At 39.4% G+C, this 19,628-nt stretch overlaps 2 protein-coding genes across 2 annotated transcripts in view; both read left to right on the top strand.

Annotated features, from left to right (window-relative positions):
• Positions 1 to 2,962, top strand: part of LOC122771396 (xenotropic and polytropic retrovirus receptor 1 homolog) — a 30,061-nt gene extending 27,099 nt beyond the window's left edge. Inside the window, exons 14-16 of the mRNA XM_044028952.1 lie at positions 503 to 642; positions 1,211 to 1,432; positions 1,712 to 2,962. Coding sequence (XP_043884887.1) covers positions 503 to 642; positions 1,211 to 1,432; positions 1,712 to 1,766 — 417 coding nt within the window. The 3' untranslated portion in view covers positions 1,767 to 2,962. The remainder of the gene's footprint in view (positions 1 to 502; positions 643 to 1,210; positions 1,433 to 1,711) is intronic.
• Positions 2,963 to 8,878: 5,916 nt separating this feature from the next.
• On the top strand, positions 8,879 to 13,576 carry ttpa (tocopherol (alpha) transfer protein). Its single transcript, XM_044048800.1, has 5 exons — positions 8,879 to 9,139; positions 10,462 to 10,615; positions 10,726 to 10,919; positions 11,482 to 11,592; positions 12,662 to 13,576. Exons 1-5 carry the CDS (start codon positions 8,960 to 8,962, stop codon positions 12,908 to 12,910), a joined length of 888 nt encoding a protein of 295 aa, XP_043904735.1. The 5' UTR covers positions 8,879 to 8,959; the 3' UTR covers positions 12,911 to 13,576.
• The last annotated feature ends 6,052 nt before the right edge of the window (positions 13,577 to 19,628 follow it).

The following is a 19,628-nucleotide window of genomic DNA, read 5'->3' as shown; positions in this document are numbered from 1 at the left end:
AAAAGTTTATTGATCTAGTATTTGTGTTTAGAACTGGGGTTTACTATTTGCAACAGTAGATTGAACGTGAAACACAGGCTATTTAAGCCACACTTGGTGGATGTTCTCTTTTTCCTCCACAACAACTCAAAATATACCATGACGCTCGGATTATGTAAATATTTATCAGCAGCTACAGTTGGAGTTAATAAGAAGAAGTGAGTCATTAAAAGTTTATTATCCTCTTAATATAAGTGCTGGCGATAACTCATAGGGTTGTGTGTGTCTGTGTGTGTGTTACCTTAAAACAAGACCGTACCACCAACTGGACTGGAAAGTTGTCAAAACTAATTGTTTGAGATGCTCATGTATGTTTGTAAGTTTGATGCTTCCCTCTGCAGACAAGGGCGGATGATGACATTTATGTCACACAGATCGTAGTGGAGTTCTGGGAATGCGAGGATGCAGACGTCTAACCCAGGCTGTCAGTCTCCAGTTAACTGTGCTCTGTCTCCCCCTGCAGGCGTATTACTACAGCGCTATAGTGGAGGATGTGCTGCTGCGTTTCTCATGGACTTTGACCGTCACCCTCAACACAGTCTCTGGCTTTCATGGCATGTCTGACGTTCTGACTACTGTGCTCGCCCCGATGGAAGTCTTCAGGTTTATAATCACCCTCTTTTTTTTCCCCACTGTTATTAATTCAGCCCATGCTCTTCTTCCTTTTTTGCTTGAGATGATCTTTATTGCCATTTAACTCCAGTACAATAAAGTTGCAGAAGGCTTCACTCCCATTAAAATATAAAGATAAATATATGCAATTGAAGATAAATATAGTTATTAGCATGTAAATTCAAAAAGATAATAGTATATCACATGCATGAATTCATATTTGGATAAAACAGCAAAAAACAACAGCAACAAGTAAATGTTGATATTAAACTGAATTTCAGTGATGTTTTAAACGTCTTGATATGTGAGTTCCACTTCTGTGTTACTTGACAAATCCAAATTTGTCCATGAAAGCAAACCTCAAAGCCTGTCAGTGAATATTTTAGTCCTATACATTGTGTAAGTGTGGCCACGTCATGTTCATCTGTGTTTTTCCTCCATAAATGTCACCAGACGTGCTGTGTAGATACACGTTTTTGGAAATGTATTGTATAAATGATCAAATTAAGCATATATTTCAGTGGACAGTCCCCTGACAGCCAGTGTGTGTCCTCCACAGGCGCTTTGTGTGGAACTTCTTCCGACTGGAGAACGAGCACCTGAATAACTGTGGTGAGTTCAGGGCCGTCAGAGACATCAGCGTGGCTCCGCTCAACGCTGACGACCAGACGCTGCTGGAGCAGATGATGGACCAGGAGGACGGAGTCAGGAACCGACAGGGAAAGAAGAACTGGAAGAGGAGCTACAGCATGAGTCTACGTAGGCCACGGCTCGCCTCACAGTGAGTTTAAAAAAAAAAACCTGACAGTACTACGCAAAACGCTCAGGGCACCAGCAGCTCTGTTGTTTTTATGTCTGTCAAATTCTGTTGTCATTGGCTTTATTGGCCTTTTTAGATGGCAAAATGAGGTTCTGCCTCATTGGGACCAGATTTTAGTCTCAATGAGGACTACTTGTCCTAAGAAGGCCAGTGTTTATGCCAGAAAAGGACCTAAAGAGGCAACAAATACAAGAACAAGCTTACAATAACTCAACCCAGTGTTCTTCTGTCTCCTCCCAGGTCCAAAACCCGTGACACCAAGGTTCTGATAGAGGACACTGACGATGACTCCTGACATCAGGCCACGCCCCTCGCCTGGGTCCAGAATTTGTTCAAAGGAGGGAACTCCACCTCCTAACCGACAAGTTACCCGGCGAGTGTGGCGTTGAAACTCAACAAAAGGACGAGTTTCAAACTCTCATGCCTACATAATATTCTACGTTTTCAGTGCAGGAGCCTCTGCTCGGGTTCACACTGAAATACACTCGATTAAACAAACCCAGCAGAGGGTCATCACACTCCTCCTCCTCCTACCTTCGTGAGGCTTTTCACTTCAACTCCACCAGATGACAAACCTGTGTCTCTGACTCCACTTCAGCCGCAGCCTCGCATGAATGGAACGCAGAACATTCGTCCTCAGAGACAGCAAGCGTCCCCTGCTCCCTCACGGTGCCACACCACTACTCCCTCACAGAACGAGGCCGACCACACCGAGTTGACCGCTGCTGAAAAGTTCCCCTCCTCCTGCTCTCAGCTGCAGGAGAAAGGCCTTGAATAAATGAAGAACCATTTAAACCTCATGTCCACCTGTAATCTGGATCCTGGAGTGAATGGGAAGAAAAGGGTGACAGACGTTGGTCCCCGGTCTGACGGCACAGTGTTCCTGCACATTGACACTGTCGCTGCTCTACAGCTTCATCACAGAGCTGCCTACGTGCACCTTACATGCTTCACACACACACACACACACACACACACACACACACACACACACACACACACACTTGCACTTTGTAGGAAGTGTGAGGTGATTCCTATAGTGTGTTTGAACTCACACCCAGTGATTTTAATGTTTTATTGTTCATGGACGTGCATAGCTAGAGAAAGCTCACACACACACATACATACACACACACACACATACACATACATACAAAGAGAGACTATATTATTTGTAATGGTTGTAAATAAGAAAAAGGACCAAAGCAGGAGGTGGTGATTAGTGTGAGAACACCAAACAGCAGTTTTTGTTTTCAGGTCAAGGATTGTTGTCTTATTTGTCCCACAGAAACTTCCAGTCACACCGTGTGACGAAGAATCCTCCTTTTGGAATAGTGAAACTTTTTTTTTTTTTTTTTTGCTGAATGTTTGCCAACATATTTATGTGTGGATGCGTGGGAGAGACACCCGGATGTACCACCTGTGTGTCAACCCATTTAGGTCAGTCCGCTTTTGAAAAACTTCAACAACAACAAAAAAAAAAGGAGTGAAGATGAATCCCAAGGGATTTTTTTATTTTGTTCCCTGAAATCTTGATTAAAAAAAATGAAGACTAATTTGAAGTTAACTGCTGGTTAATGAAAGAGTTCTTGACGTGTGTCAAACTGGTTTGTTTATGATGAAAGAGGGGGTGTGGCCTGTCTGTCGCAGTGAAAATGGTGACTGTGATTAGCTGTTTTCACTGATCACCATGTTACTCACATTTGTTGTCAGGTTAATTTGAAACTATAATTTAGTATATATATATGTGTATATATATATGTATATATATATACATATACTACATAAATATATATATTTATGTAGTTGCGTTTAAGTAAATCTTTAAATATTTCATCCGTGATGTGGGATCGCTGTGGCCTCCAAGTTTAAATATTGTATTTGAGATTATATTTATTTTTATTCCTGAACATTGTTTTATGTGTATTTCAGTCTTTCTACTGTATGCACTAACCTAAGCCAAACTCTTACATAATAGTAGTTTTAAAGGTATAGTTCATGTTTGGATGCTCATTCTCACAAAACATGAGGCTCACCAAATAAAATCTACACCTGCATAAGTCAATGATGTCTTAACAATACGCTGCATATGTTACGTTATATGACAGGAAACTAAATTTAATAACCACACGCTCTCCTGCACCAAAGTCCATAGAGAAAATGAGTGATTTTACCTCACATAATACATTTGTGTCATTAATGTAAATCTAAATGAAAAGTTTCAAACACCAAAGTCACTAAATAACAAATTTAAAATGTTGTAGTGGAAGCAGTCATGAATGAACAGCTCGTGTGCTGTGATGCAAAGTTGCAGATTTTCTCTATGGAGTTTGTTGTGGGCAAGTGAGTGTTTTATAACGTGACACAGATTTGATGTAGACAGAAGCAGTGTGGGTTTTATGAGGTGAGCCTTTAGTCAAATTGGCTAAAACTGAGTTTTGACATGAGTTAGGAGAGATTGAACCAAACAAATGCATAAAAAGAGAGTCTTAACCTGTAAAGCACAGATGTCGCCTCTGGAAATGCACTTAGTTACAGGTCACTTCATTCCCTCACTGTTTTTATTCTATTATTTTCCAGCTGTTGTAACTTGAAAACATTCCAGCAAACTCACTGGTTCCATCCAAAGAGAACGGTTCAGTTTTAATTTGTTCTTCATGCAGGACTTTTATGTTCTTCTTCCTCAGGTTTTCACCTCGACACGTCTTCCTTTAGACACGTGCACATTTTAAGCAATGTTACATTACGCATTTGATGTCGCGTCCTGCCGGACATCTTTTGTGTTCCTTCACTCCCACAACCAAAAAAAACAAAAACAAATGAAAACTTCATGTTACATGTGTAGCTTGTTATGATTGTGTACATATGATTTTCTCCCTCCAGCTGCAGGCAGGCTGATGAAGCTCTGATTGGTTTGAGTTTAGTTTGGAGTTCTCTCTAGTGTCTCTATATTCCAGAATGTGCCTCACGCTTCCATTCCACAGGCCAACACACCTCAATGTAAAGATGGCTGACACTGTGACAGACCACGCCCCCCCATGTGAGTCTAATTCCATCCACGGGTAGAAAGGTAGCGCTGGGTGACGACCTTCTTTAATCTCTACACCTGAGGGAATGTGTGTTTTTGATTTTCATTTCTCTGAATTTGACTAATTTCACACTTTGACGACATAGTGCAGGTTTTTCTTTTTAAGGTGCGATTGTATAACTTCATTAATATTGTAAATCCTTCCTGTGCTGAGAACCAGCTTGGGACACAGACTCTCACTCTCGGTGAAAACATGGCTGCACACAGGGAAGAACTGAGTTTAGCTGTTTAACTAAAGGCTCATCTAATTTAAAAAAATCTCCACCTTTAATGTCTTCAGACATTGTTTGCTAATTTATCCCATTGTTCGACAACCTTCCCCTGACAAATTGAAGTTTGAGCCTCTTTGTAAACCACTCACACTCCCACACTAAAGTCCATAGAGAAAATCAATCAATTATACAAACCAGCACACAGGACTTGTTGATCCTGTTTCTGCCTCCGTCATTAAGTGCACATATGTTGTGGTACAATCATTTGTTTTGTTTTACTGAAGTGGCAAGAAGTTACCAGAGGATACAGCAGTAGACCAGCAGCTCCTGTTTCCCTGTCAGCTAAAAATGATGATTTTCTCTATGAGCTTTGGTGCAGGACAGCAAACGTTTACAAACTTAGTTCAGAAAATACTGTTGTAAAGTGGTGATTATGTTCTTGAGGCATAGTTGAATTAAGCAGCCTTGGGTTTTATTAGGTGAGCCTTTGGTTAAGTGGGTTAAGTCTGTTTTTCCTTGTGTCCTCGCTGCCAAATATACCACAAGGGGGCGCACACAACACAGTGTCTCACGCAGCCACTCTTCAAATGAAAAAATGATTTGTATAATTTTGCCAAATGAGATAACAAAACCGCCGTCACCCAGCACTAATCACAACTGGTGGAATCCAACACAAGTTCTTTGAAAATGTCCTAACATTCTTTTTCTTTTATTTTTCCTTTTTGAAAACATGACTCTTTGTTGTCACCAGGTCTGTTTTCTGTTTGTTTTATTTCATTAGGTCACAACAATAATACACATTGGGCCTCATGCAACAATGTTGTAAATACGTATGTGAAGTTTGTGCAAATGTTCTAAGTCACGTTCCCCAGCCTCTCCTCTCTGGACACACTGATGAACGTCATCATTCACCGATAATCCAGGAAACGTAGTTTATTTAATTAGATTAATGTACATTACTGTTTTATATAGTTTTAGGGTAATTTTCACGTGTGCAAACTTGTCAACGTGGGTGGCTCACAGTTTATTCTGAGTCTGACTGGAGTTGTTTAGAATTATTAGTTCAGGATTTTTCGTATAAGGTTATTTTACGTAGTCAGACAAACCTAGTTTTAATATATTATAGACTTAAGAAGGTGTAGATTTTTGTTTACTTCCGGCAGCCATGTTTTCATTGAGAGCGAGCTACCACGTCTCTGTGTAGGGGGCGCTCACAGCGCAGTCGCACAACTCAGTTGTCAGTACCGTATACTGTCTATCTATTTTAAGGAAGTATAAACAATGTCACGGGTCTACCTAGAAGGGAAGAACCATTATGAAACCATGCACGCAGTACAGCAACCAACATGTCATCATCCACTAAACTCACTAGAGGGAGCTGTGGAGTTGTCTTACAGGAAGACACGTGTGCACTAGCCGTGAAAAGAAGTGACAGGTTCTATTAAACTAATTGTGTTTGTGTATGAGCGGAAACTGCATAAGGCCCAATGTCGTTTATTCCTCCAGAGCTGAACATTCCAAACTTTAAATTTAGAAAAATCTAAATTCGGATCACTATTTTCTTATTTTCAGCCCACTTCAATATAAACATTTACAAAGGAATTATCTAAAAAAGTATGATAAATAATCTGCATATTTTTGGTTATTTGAAGCTTAAAGCTGCTGTTGGTGAAATAATTGAGTTAAAATCTATGTTAAATAGAGAAATACATAAGTCTCTCGGTGTCGCATATTTTCATGAGTTACCACGTAGTTCATCTTCCTCGCTCACGTCCTGCCCCTCCCACTCCTTCACTCGGGATTAGCTCATACCACAAAATTAATATAATATAATATGATATATATATAATATATATTATATATATATTAAGGTAATTGAGTACAACCGGCCTGGGGTGGAGCTTGGAGATGAATGCGTAATTAGCACCTACTCTTGTCTCTACAATGACTTTGTGTGTAATCTGATTGGGCAAAAGAAAGTACAGGAAGTTGGCCAAAAGATAACGTCATTGACGGCAGCTTTAACTAAAAATAAGATCCTTATTTGGTCACGTAGTTCACGTTTAACTCTCATGGCCACCAGGGGGCCACAGCTCACATTCTGGGAATGTACTGCTCTAGAGGCTCCTCATCCAGAAACACCAGGTTTAATGGTGTTTTTTATTGTTGTGCATTAGAATCATGTGTGGCAAAGATGCTGAAGAGTCTTAGTGATGCAACAGAAAGCTGAGGGTTCGCCGACCTCTGACCCCAATGTCTGTACATTTGCGTCATCAGGAAATCATGTTGTTGTTGTTGTTTCCCAACGCCGTGTTTTTCACTCTGCAGGTCCAGCGTTGTTGTTTTTTTTTGTTTTCTTGTCACGTGAAGGATTGTGACATTCAAAAGTCTGATTGTGTAAAACACAAGGCGTCTGGTGAATCCCTGGTCACCACGTCTGTCGTACACACGAACACACAAATGCACAGCAGATATCGTCCTCCACAAGACTGGAGGACGAGAGTCCAGGGACAGAGAAAGCCATGCTGTTGATACAATCATAACGTCACCATAAGCTTCTTCTTTCTTTCTACTTCATCTTCTCTTTTTTTTTCTTTGGACTGAGAGACTCTGAGGAGACGATGCCTGAACAAACGCGACATCCACTGGAGCTCGTTGACCCTCCAGAGCTGTTGATTATACAATCCATTACTCACGGACGATTATATTGATTAGGAGCGTTGTATAATCGGTGGCTGTGCTGTGGGTGTTGTCTTGTATTTACAGTAGCAGTGTGATGCTACACCGGTGCCTGGTTCACCAACCCCTGTTACAGTTTTTCAGTAAAAACAGCTCAGTCATGTTTGTGAATGCAGTCTCGTTTATTATCATCATTATTTTTATTTGATTTCTTGACTTGTGCTGATGTTTGTAATTACAGAAAAAGGTAGAAAATGTTTTGTTTCTATCGTTTGTACGCGTTTGCTTAAAAACTGTTGCGATAAATGTTTAAATGAAAAATACAAACTTATTACTCAGAGCAGGACACAGTTAAATATTTATATGTATGTACACACACACACACAGAGAAAGACGTATACTACTTACTACGTATACTATAAGCAGAGTAGGAGCCAGTCACATGTGTGATTATATGAAGTACTGACACAAAAGTACCTTTAGAACCAGTTTATAAATATCTACAAGGTTGGAGTATAATCTAATATAATCTAAGCGTCTAATGAGGATGAACTCATGTCCTCCACAATTAAAGGATAAATACATATTTAAAGGAGCTTAATTGTTCATCTCTCCTAACTGTAATTCAGATGTTCAGCGTTCCCAAACTTTGTATGTTTGGACCCACTTTTAATAGATGACAAACTTATTGTGAACCAAATTTTAAATGGGAAAACAATTGGTAAACAATTTATAACTTAATTTTAAGCATGTTGATTAAAAATTTTCTACGCTTATTTTTTGGGGGACCCAAATAAATCTTGTGACCCATCTCTGGTTCCAGACTCAAGCTTCGGAAATCACCTAGATGAAGTGAGATACACATTTTCCATTCACTACTCCAATAAAGACTAACAAAATGTCCAATGCTAGTTCACCACAGTGACAAAACAGAGGAAGAAGCATTTGTTTGTTTGAGTGTGGACATTTGCTCATCACACATTTTGACAAATGTACTGTATATATATATGTGTGTGTATATATATATATATATATATATATATATATACACAAACACACACATGTGTATATACTGTATATGTATATATATATATATATAGACACACACATATATATTGTATGTCCTGAACCCAAGCGCAACTTAAATCTTAGCACTAAACTTAACATTAAAGTTCCTCAGAAATAAGGTTATGCCTCATTAGGACCAGGTTTTTGGTCACCATGAGGACTACTGCTCTTGACAAGGTCAGAAAGACACTTTACAGTTGTGAGGCCCAGACAACGTGTCCTCACTTCCCCTACCTTAATGTACGGTCCTCACGAAGCTATACATACAAGTACCCACACAAACACACACAGCCCTCTTCTGTGTGTGTGTGTGCGCGCGTGTCTCTCTCTCTCTCTCTCTCTCTCTCCCTCTCTCTCTCTGACAGCAGTAGCAGTATAACAGTATATTTAAAAGTATATGAGTGTGACAGACAGTATCATGTAACGGGACCTGGGAGCGACATGAACGGGCCTGAGCTCAGTGAACTGCCGGACGACTCTCCGCAGCTGCAGCCGCATGTGAGTGAGCTGAGGCGGAGAGCGCTGCAGGCCACACAGCTGACCGCCGTCACCGCGCTCTCCGACGGATTCCTCATCAAGTTCCTGCGGGCCAGAGACTTTGACGTGGAGCTTTCTTTGAAGGTACAGAACCGAACCGGACCGGACCGGACCGGACTGGACTGAGCAGTAAAACGAAAACAACTCAAGTCTGCGTTAGTTTTAGTCACTGCTGTGTAATCACTGACAGATGCAGCAGTTTCTGAGTTCGGTAAAGTTGGAAAGATATTGACAGATTGGGACTTTACGGATCAATAACGTGTAAACGAAACGTTCTATTAACATAGGCGTGGTCTTTTCACAATCAGAATTGTGTACTTAATGAGCTACAATAACATTTTCATCCAAGTGACGTGAATTCCGTGCTGGAAGAATAACATGTGTCTCTATGTGCAGCGGCAGCGAGACGGTTGTGAGGCGAATGCCCAGGGACCGTCGTCAAAGTGCGTCGCTGAAAAGACGAGCACGAGAAAATAAATCAATAGGTTCACTGCTCTTAACTGTAGTGTTACAAAAACCACTACAGACAAACATGTCATTCCTATGGTCACACTACAGCTCGTATTTTGGTGAATTTGTATCTGAAATAATTTTCAATAACTTTACATTGTAGCCTACTGTACATTGTCCTCAGAATAACCTCACACAAAGAATCTGCCCTAAAACCATGTTGACTTTGGCTTTTTAATCATCATGTCTTTAGTCATAAGTGATATTTATACATTTGTAACTGGCAGATTTCACTGCTTTCGTCCACAGAAATGTGGAATAAAGGTTAATATTAATGTCCTTGGTTATGATTGTGTTAATGTTTTTGGTTCAGAAACCAGACTGTGGGCTGATATTTGTAAATAATGTTGTATCAAATTTATTTTGTTATTTATTGTTTAACCACATTACAAGGATAGGTGTTTTGTTTCCTGTGACGAAAGATGCATCGAGCTACAGTATATTAAACACATGCTTTTGCAGACACGGCACTCCTCGCATGCAGAGTCTACATCCTGTTACTCTCTGTACGAACGCTGTCTTGAATATATTCAATAAAGACCCAACTCAGAACATCTGTTTGAACACTTAATTCCGACAACCTTGCTGCACAATAATCAGCATTGATTAATATGTAATGAATACACAAATATCATTTATTTGTGTATGTTTACACCCTTTTATCCAGTTTTAAGTTTGATTTCTCTTGGAGTCAAACTTTTTCACTTTTTCACTTTTTTCACTAGTTCAAAAACTAGTTCAGTCTGTTCAATAACAACAGGACTTGCAATGACTCCATGTTTATAATGAGTAATATTTAATAACGTTAAACAATGACTGAAGATTATGACTTTCTCTTTCACAACAACCAGGCTTGTGTAATGTCCCTGAAGGTTGAATTCATGTGTCCTGTGCAGCTCTTGTTAAACTATCAGCGTTGGCGGCAGGAGAGTCCTGAGATCAGCGGCTGTCTGTCTCCGTCCTCTGTCCTCGGCCTCCTCAGCACCTCGTATCACAGTGTCCTCCCGCAGAGGGACCACGCTGGCAGCCGAGTCCTGCTCTACAGGATCGGTCAGTAAACGCAGACAGCAGTGATGTCAAAAACATGTGAGGCTCGGATCCTGATGTGTAATGTCTCCCTGCCTGTCTTTTTCTTGGTCTTTCTGTCTCTCTGTCTTCAGGACAGTGGAACCCTAAGGACTGGTCGGCCTTCCAGGTGTTCAGAATCAGCCTGATGACATCAGAGATCATCTCCTCAGAGACACAAACACAGAGGCGGGGCATCAAGGCCATATTTGACCTGCAGGGGTGGAGCTTAGGCCACGCCCTGCAGATTAACCCCTCCCTTGCCAGAAAGATATCATCCGTGCTCTCGGTAGGCCGTCAATCATGGTTGGGATTAGATTATGCTTTAAATGTTAGGAATTTGAATTCTTGATCTGAGAAATGTAGATTAAAAACTGTAATAATATAAGGGCTGCAACGATTATTAGATTATTAATCAATTACTAAACTATTTTGATAATTCATCCGTTTGAATGTTTTAAACAATTAAAACAAGCTTTCTTCATTTTTCAGCTTTTTAAATGTGAATATTTCCTAGTTTCTTTGCTCCATGTAACAAATAAATAATTGAAACCGAATCATTTGGTTTAGGAAACACCGATTGACATTTCAACACTTTATGACATTATTTGGACCAAACAAGTACACGATTAATCTTGAAAATAATCGGCAGATTATTGGTTGCAGCCCTAAATAACATGTTCTGTTAAAAAAAAGGAGAACTTCGTCTCGTAACATACTTTATGTTGAAAGTGCGTATGTTACATCACAGGACGTTTCAGTGTCTGTCAGTTTCTTCAAGTCCTCTGCTTCAGATCATCTTCATCTTTTTTTTGTGTGTGTGTTTGTGTGTGTTTGTGTGTGTTTGTCAGGACTCTTTCCCTCTCAAAGTGAGAGGAATCCACCTGGTCAACGAGCCAATGTTCTTCAGGCCCGTCTTTGCCATGATTCGTCCCTTTCTGCCAGACAAGATCAAACAGAGGGTCAGCATCACAGTGATTCTCCTGCTCTCAGGCTACATCCATATTACTTACACGTTTACAAGGCCGTAGTTTACAGAGAAAATCTTTAATTGTGCGTCATCACAGCGCACAGGAGTTGTTGATCCACTGCTGTCTCCATATTCGTGAGTTGAAAGGTGGTATTTTGTGCCGCTGGTGTTTGAAAGCCCGTGGGCAACACAAACTTCAGTTTCCAGCTGGAAAAGGATGTTGTGAAAACAAGTTAAGTGGCAAACATATTCTTTATACCTGTTAAGGTATAACGTGTGTCAATCAGGCTTTAGGCTAGGCCCCTTATGAAGGACAATCTTAACGCATCAGCACACCAAGACATTTTGGACGATGCTAGGCTTCTGACTTTGTGGCAACAGTTTGAGGAAGGCAATTGGAGGCTGTGCCAACATGACTGTGCCCCAGTGCGCAAAGCAAGGACTATAAAGACATGGTTTGACTTTGACTTTGGTGTGGAAGAACTTGACTGGCCCTTCACAGAGCCCTGACCTCATATGGATAAGAGATAAGAGGATTACTGGCACTTGGTTTTTTTCCCCACTTCACACACACTGGTTATCACGGATAACTCTAGAATTAGGAGCAACGGGCAGCGAATGAGCAGCACCCGGGGAGCAATGGGGGTTAGGTACCTTGCTCCGGTTACAAGCCAAGTTCCCTTTCCACTTGGCCATGGGCTGCAGTTCCCTCTTCAGCAGACACGGGCAACAAACTTCCGGTCAAACTGTTAGAAGCCGAGACATTTTAATGAATTAATTATTAACCCGGGTTAAACCGATTGTGTTTAAGTCCACAGCTGGTTCTGGTACAACTGGTTAAACTGGTTCTTAGTGCAGAGCAAATCCTGAACAATCACTTTAAGGCCACAAAAAACATCAGGTGTAGCTGTAGCATATGCGATGTGGTTTAGAACTTAAAAAGTGTGGATGTAGCTTCATTATGTCATAAAAACACAGAGAAACATGATTTAATTTAATTTAATTTAATTTAATTTAATTTAATTTAATTTAATTTAATTTAATTTAATTCTTTTCCGTAGATCCACATGCATGGAGTGGATTTCCATGACACTCTAAGTGACTTCTTCTCGCCGACCATTCTGCCGCCAGAATATGGAGGGGAGGGGCCTTCAATAGAGGAGGTGTGTCAGGACTGGACCAATCATCTGCTCCAGTCAGAGACGCTTCTGCAGCAGATTGCCGCTCACCCGACAGCCGATGTCGCCATTAGTCCTGAAAACTGCTTGATATCACGGGAGGCGGAGACTGAACGGTCGTCAGAGGTATGATGTTCGGAATCTTTGGCCCTTTTTTAAACTTGTTTTGTTACTGTAGACCAAACACACTCTCTGGAAGACATTCGCTACTGTGTGAGTCACTAAAAAACTTGAGTTTACATGATGCCACACTGCCAACTGAAAGCTGACCAAACGGCAGGTGTTACACCTTTAGGCATAATTTGTAAAAACGTGAGTAATATTATGGAAACACCATCTCATTCCTGATGCAACTTGTGTGAAAGTATTGTAAAAATAGTCATTGTGTGTCAATATCCAGGCCATAGGTTGGTAAAGTAACTCACTATCTTTACATTAAACTGTTAATAATTTCAAATTCTCCTTCATGCACCACACTTGGTATTTAGTATTTAAGATAGAGTTACGTTCTGATAAGAAAAATACAACCTTGTTACTGTATTGTACTATGAAGTGTAACCAATAAATCTATAAAAACTGTCGATTTTTTAAACACAAAACCTCAACTCAAAGAGGTAATATATTGATTTAAAAACTGTTTCAGACTTCTTTTTATTTTTAGGTCAGCAGGTGTTACTTTAATCTATTGAAAGACGTGTTTATGTTCGGCTTCAATGAAAAATAAATCACAAAGAATCAGTGTGTTGTCAAAATATTAGAAATATTATTATTCTGGGAATAAATCTGCCTCCTGACGAACTTTGCTGGTCTGTTTATGCCACTGTATTTTAACATCGGTGATAACGTTGTTACTCTGAGAGCTCAGTATTACCTCAGGTGGTGCTCGGTATAAAACCTGTGATGGAGTGAGATCTGCTCTTTGCCATATCAGTGTGGCAGTTGATTGTTGGGTATGGTGAGCGCGAACCCTGCCTTTCCTCCAGCACATCATCACTCCATCCAGACAAACTATTCCATTATGTACTCTGTTGTTCATGGTTGACCATTCCTTTGGGGCTGTTACTTCTTTTATTGGACCAATCTGCACATAACTTTACGCAGTGACTATTCAATGATTTGAGAATTTAGGCTGCTTTTTTCCCCATTATTACGTATATACAGAGGCTATAAATTATATATAGAGAGTGTCTCATATTCGTTTTCTTTTCTGATAAACAGTGAATTATATAAACACACTCACAATGTTTTTAAATCAGATTGAATTTGTGAAATTTGGAAATACGTCAACGTTTGTTTGGCTCGTTAACGAAAAGAAAAGAAAAACAGTCTATTTTTTGACTTTTGCACAATTATCGCTACTCCCGTTTGTTTTTTAAATGTGATATAAAATAACTTTGACTCAACCACACATAATAGACAAAAAATGTTTATTTTGTAAAGCCTGAATATGTGACCTATAAACACACACCCCAGGATGTCCATATAAGGAGTTGTGTATTATTCCCACAAAAATGTACCAAGGGTGCCCCTGCGGCACTGATCTGTGCCACGTGAGCACTAAGGGTTTAAAACAAAAAGAAGTTTATTTTTGTATATTTCTCTGTAACAGTCCATAACTGTATTAAGATTAACATCTGTCTTATGTGTAAACAGGAACATGTGAAATAAAGGACTGAACATGTAATTTCAAAGTGAGTTGTAACAAATCTGTGTATGAGGCATATTCATACCCCTCAGTGAGTCTTTAGCGTTGCTGAATATTATTTATTATAAACATCACGTGATGAGAAACATGAACATGTCTGTCTTGATATTGCCTCTGTTCTCTCTCAGTATTTAAGTTGAACTCATCACAGAGGCAAACTAGTGTCTTTACTATTGTAGAGAAGTATCACAGGTCAATTTAGATATTCATTTATGGAGGACTGTAATTAATGATAAATAAATAAATGAATGAATAAATAAATACAGAAATAATTGAAAAGATTACATAAATGTATTAATAAATGGAAAAAATAAATAAATACAGAAATGAATAAATGAATGAATAAATAAAGATTAAATATCTATTTTTAAATTAATTAATTAATAGATAAAATAATAAATAAATACACTGAAGAAATTATAAATTTTTCTGATGACCGACATTCATTCATTAATTTATTTATTTATTATTTTATTTAATTATTCTTTTTTTAAATGTAATTTATTGTGTATGTATTCATTCATTCATTCATTCATTCATTATTTCTTCTATTATAATGTAAGTTATGGTCCTCCATATACATCATGTGTCAACAAATGTAAATGATCATGTCATTAATTAATGAAGGAAATGCTTGTTATCTTAATCCTGTCTGTGATGAAAAGGGGAACATAGTCATTTTCTATTTACCAGTAATTTGAGCATTTCTAAGCTGTGTTTGTACTTAAATAATTATATTGAATAAAATAAGTGAAATAAATGAGTGTAATAATAGGACACTAACTTTCTCTGTACTATTGTTATCATGAATAGGATCTTGATATGTTCATATACAGTAAGTCATGAATGAAATGTCACTGCTCTCTGTCTTTGTGCGTTTCAGACCTTTGATCAGTAAACACTCTGTGTGGTAAACATTAACACTGCTTCTGGGATCAGCCTATAATGAAAGTACAGCGACATTTCATTTGTCAAGATTTAGACAGAAACACATACACCAATGTACTGTAAATACCTAATGACTGATTACTGTTGGACTGCTAGAAATAACCCAGTCCTCCCTTAAGTGTCATATTTTATAATTTTCTTCTTCTCTTTAATGTCAGACTATACACTAATATGTGTAATACTGCCCTCCACAGGCAAAGGAAAACATTTCTGTAGAGCAATTGCATGAGCAAAAGCTGAAACTGCCTCAATGAGTATAAAGTGATGATTCTTCAACACAGTTGAAAAGTTCCGGCAGGCTGTACACTGCAAACTGTAATTCTGACCCCTCTCAATCAGCAGTCCTTTATCACAGTCCAAAGTCCCCTAAACACAGTTTAGAATTGAAATTGATTTTCAGGAAAAACGTGCAAGACCCAGGTCAGTCAGTTAGATAAACAACTGTTGCCTCTTCCTCTTCTATGAATAATTCCCAGTAGGCTGCACACTGAGAGGTGAAATGCTGCCCTCCACAGGTTTTAGTTTGACTTTAGTTTATTTCAATAATATCACAACAAGCAACAAAACGACAACAAAAAGAATGTCCAAAACAACTGTACAAAGTTCTTCTTCTTCCAAGAATCCCTGCAGGTTGTGCAATGCTGGTTTGAAGTTTGTGATCACTCAAATTTCTTCTTGGTGGTTCCTCGGATGTTTTCAATCTAATTCAAAGTCCTTCAACATAGTTTTCTTCAATAGTTAGCTAAAGGCGACTGCACATGCTTGATTTAGGTTTAAGGATGTTACTATAGGAGGGCACTGTAGTTCTTCTCCACAGTCCAAAGTTCCTCAAAGCAGTTCAAAGCTCACCATCGCCCTATTGTGCAGTTCTCTTTTAAATTGACCACACAAGCGATAGAGACGTGGTTTGAACAAATGTGGCTAAGCACTCAAAACTTCCAAGAGCAGCATTACACCTCTCAGTGTGCAGCCTGCCAAAAACTGCCCAGAATCTTCTGTCTTGATGCTCAGATCATGACTAACTTTATCCAAACAATGGCAGGTGACCAGTCCTCTCACTCCTGGTCAACCAACAAGGATGACTATGAACTAAATGAGATGATAGGGAATGGAAGCACTGATGTTCTAGAAAGGAGAAGGTTGCCATCAAACACATCAAGCTGAAGTGTGACACTGCCATGGATATACTCCTTGAAGAGATCCAGGTTATGTGCCACTGTGGCAAAGAATCATAGAATCAGTAATGCTGCATCTTTATTAGTTAAATCCATGTTTAAAAACTCGGGATCAAGTGGTTATTTGCCTAGTGAACGTGCCACAGCTGTGATTTGGTGCGATACTCGGGCAGGGAGTGATTTTGGATTCGATTATTTGTCAAAACTGTCTTTAGTGTACATTTGTGAGTTTATTCGCTGGAGGACGTCTGATTTGTTTGCTCATGAGGCGTACTGACCTCATGAATCCTGCAGGTTAATCAATAGTTTCCTGTCATTGCCACGTTCTTCCTCTCAAAGAGGTAAATAAGAAAGGTTTTTGTTTTGTCTGTTGATGCACTGTTGAACGCCATCTGCTGCAGACGTCCTATAACAACAACACAAACCCTAATATTTCATTTCAATATTACACTTTAAAAACAGCAGGAGAAAGCAAACTGCAGACTTATATGAAAGTTCTGCTGACGTCTGTGTGTCAAAGTTTGAGGCCCAGTTTTCTGCATGAGTGTAAATTGGGTCAGAGAAATGACAGGACATTTTAAAAGAGAGGGACTCTGTCAGCAGAGGGCGTAAGAGAGCTGGGGGACATGTGTCTCCTGCATACTCACCAAACCCAGAGCATACACACACACACACAGCATTCCTAGTGAGGACACTCATAGACACAATGCATTTCCTACACTTTGACCTTAAAAAAACAGCATAGCCCAGCATTTTGTTGTGTTTTGGTGCTGGTCCAGCATGCTGGTCTTTGCTGGTCTGTGCTGGTCCATGTTGTTCTAAACTGGTCTATGCTGGTCCGCCAGCATCATTATGCTGGTCTGTGCTTGTCTTTGCTGGTCCACCAGCATCATTATGCTGGTCTATGCTGTTCTAAACTGGTCTTTGCTGGTCTGTGCTGGTCCATGTTGTTCTAAACTGGTCTATGCTGGTCCACCAGTATCATTATGCTGGTCTGTGCTTGTCTTTGCTGGTCCACCAGCATCATTATGCTGGTCCTTGCTGGTCTATGCTAGTCCACCAGCATCATTATGCTGGCCTATGATGGTTTTTCCAATAGGGTCTTAACCCTCAAAAAAACATTTTAGGGGTTTGACATAAGGACACAAGGACAGTTCAAAATGTCCTTACTTTCCCATATTGTCCTCACTCCATGTGGTTTATAATTTGTTTTGGTCAGAAGAATCCACTAAAGTTTTCTTTCCACACAGAACGTGTGTTTTGGGAGCCCTGAAATGCAGTTATTTGGAAAATGGGTCTGAAACCAACATGCTTCTTTAAAAAAAACATCTTCCTCTTCTTGTGTCTGGAGATTGTTTGGTTTGTTTGCTTTATGATAACTCTTGTTTTCTTTCTTTACTCGGCCTGGTTTGGTTCATTCTGCTGCTGTGATTGTATACTATTTTAATGTATACTTATTACAGTGCCACAGTGAGTGTTTGTACTACAGCATTTATAGTTGTTTTGGGGGGTTTTCGTGTCTGACAGACAGCCCTTCCTCTCTAAAAGCTTCCTCATCATTGACACTGGGAGCTTTTTAAATGCCTCTGTAAGACATAAAAACCTGAGACCTTCCCCATTCATAGAGCCTCTGCCCTTTGCCCTGCAGACACTGTACACAGTTCCCTTATCTGTAACACGTACTGTACTGTAGTGAGTCCATCTGGTGATAAGCAATGTGCTGCCACAAGCTGACAACACAGCAGGTTGCATGTCTTTTTTGGGGATGTTATATCACCATTTATTCAGTCCTCAGTCCACTTTATTATTATTTTCTTTGTCTCGTGCCTGACATACAGCAATTCATTCATTCATTTTTTACATTGATTTTGAATAGAAACATTTGGACTTAAAGGTCTTTAAGGTGTGTGAAATTTGCCGCTGAGTGTCCCTCATCTCTCCATGTGTGTCAGAGAATCTATGTAGCCTTCAGCTATCATCAAAACTGAAAAGGATACTTTAAATTACTTTATCCATAGTGGGATATTGTAAGGAAATGGTGGTCCAAAGTGGCGACCCTGCTCCTGGTATAAATATTAACGTCTAATTCTGATTGTGCACTTAAAAAATGAAGTAGAATTATTTTATCTTCAGTTTTGGACAAATTAAAATGAATTGCACTTAAATGTTGCACGGTTAAATGTAGACAGTTGCACTGTGTTGTATTATTATATTATTATGTGTTGTATTATATTGCACTGTAAACATCTGCATCATGGTGAGGTAAAGATCCTAGGCGAACATGTGAGACAGCTGAATCCTTATGAATCAATGATCATCATACTGTATATGAGGATGAATTAGCTTTTGCAGAGGTGAAAGACTGGGGGGAGGGGGTTGGAATGCGAAAGGGACCAGATCCACCCCACCCCTACTCACCCAAGAAACACATGTGTGTTGTGTCATCCTTCCCACATTCCATTTAACCGGCGGGGAACTGACCACTACTGTGAACGTGGAAAGTGTGACCCAGGCCATTCGTCGAGACATTCATAGAATTTAATTATTGCAGTGTAGGACCTATTATCCAATCATTTCACTTTCTTTTTTTTTTGGAAAAGAATGAATTCACCCAGAACCACATTTTTAGTGAACATACCAAACATGTTCATATTAGCACTACCTTCAGCTTTTTCATTTGTTTTCCTAAAACACAATAAAGCATGATTACAGAAAAATAGTACCCATAATTGTAAAAACATCAAATGTTTCCTGATAGAAATTGATATTAAATATGGATATATTTGTTTTTTTTTTCTTTTTTCTCTCACTCTGAATTCTGTGAAAGTGGGGCAGTCGCTATAAGATTCTCCATTTCATTTGGAAAATAGTATTCATGCTTGTGTTCAAAAATATTTGATTTCCCTATTTCTCAGTAAGCAGACGACTCCAGCAGCAGTATTGCAGACCGTGTGTTTACCGTGTGTGAACACACCCTTCATTCATCCAGTCACAGAAGCAAGTGGTGAAGAGATAGACACAA

This window comes from Solea senegalensis, linkage group LG1 (genome assembly GCF_019176455.1).
Source record: "Solea senegalensis isolate Sse05_10M linkage group LG1, IFAPA_SoseM_1, whole genome shotgun sequence".
Lineage (NCBI taxonomy): Eukaryota > Metazoa > Chordata > Actinopteri > Pleuronectiformes > Soleidae > Solea > Solea senegalensis.
The sequence above is the reverse complement of the archived record's forward strand: the minus strand, read 5'-3'. Positions and strand labels throughout refer to the sequence as shown.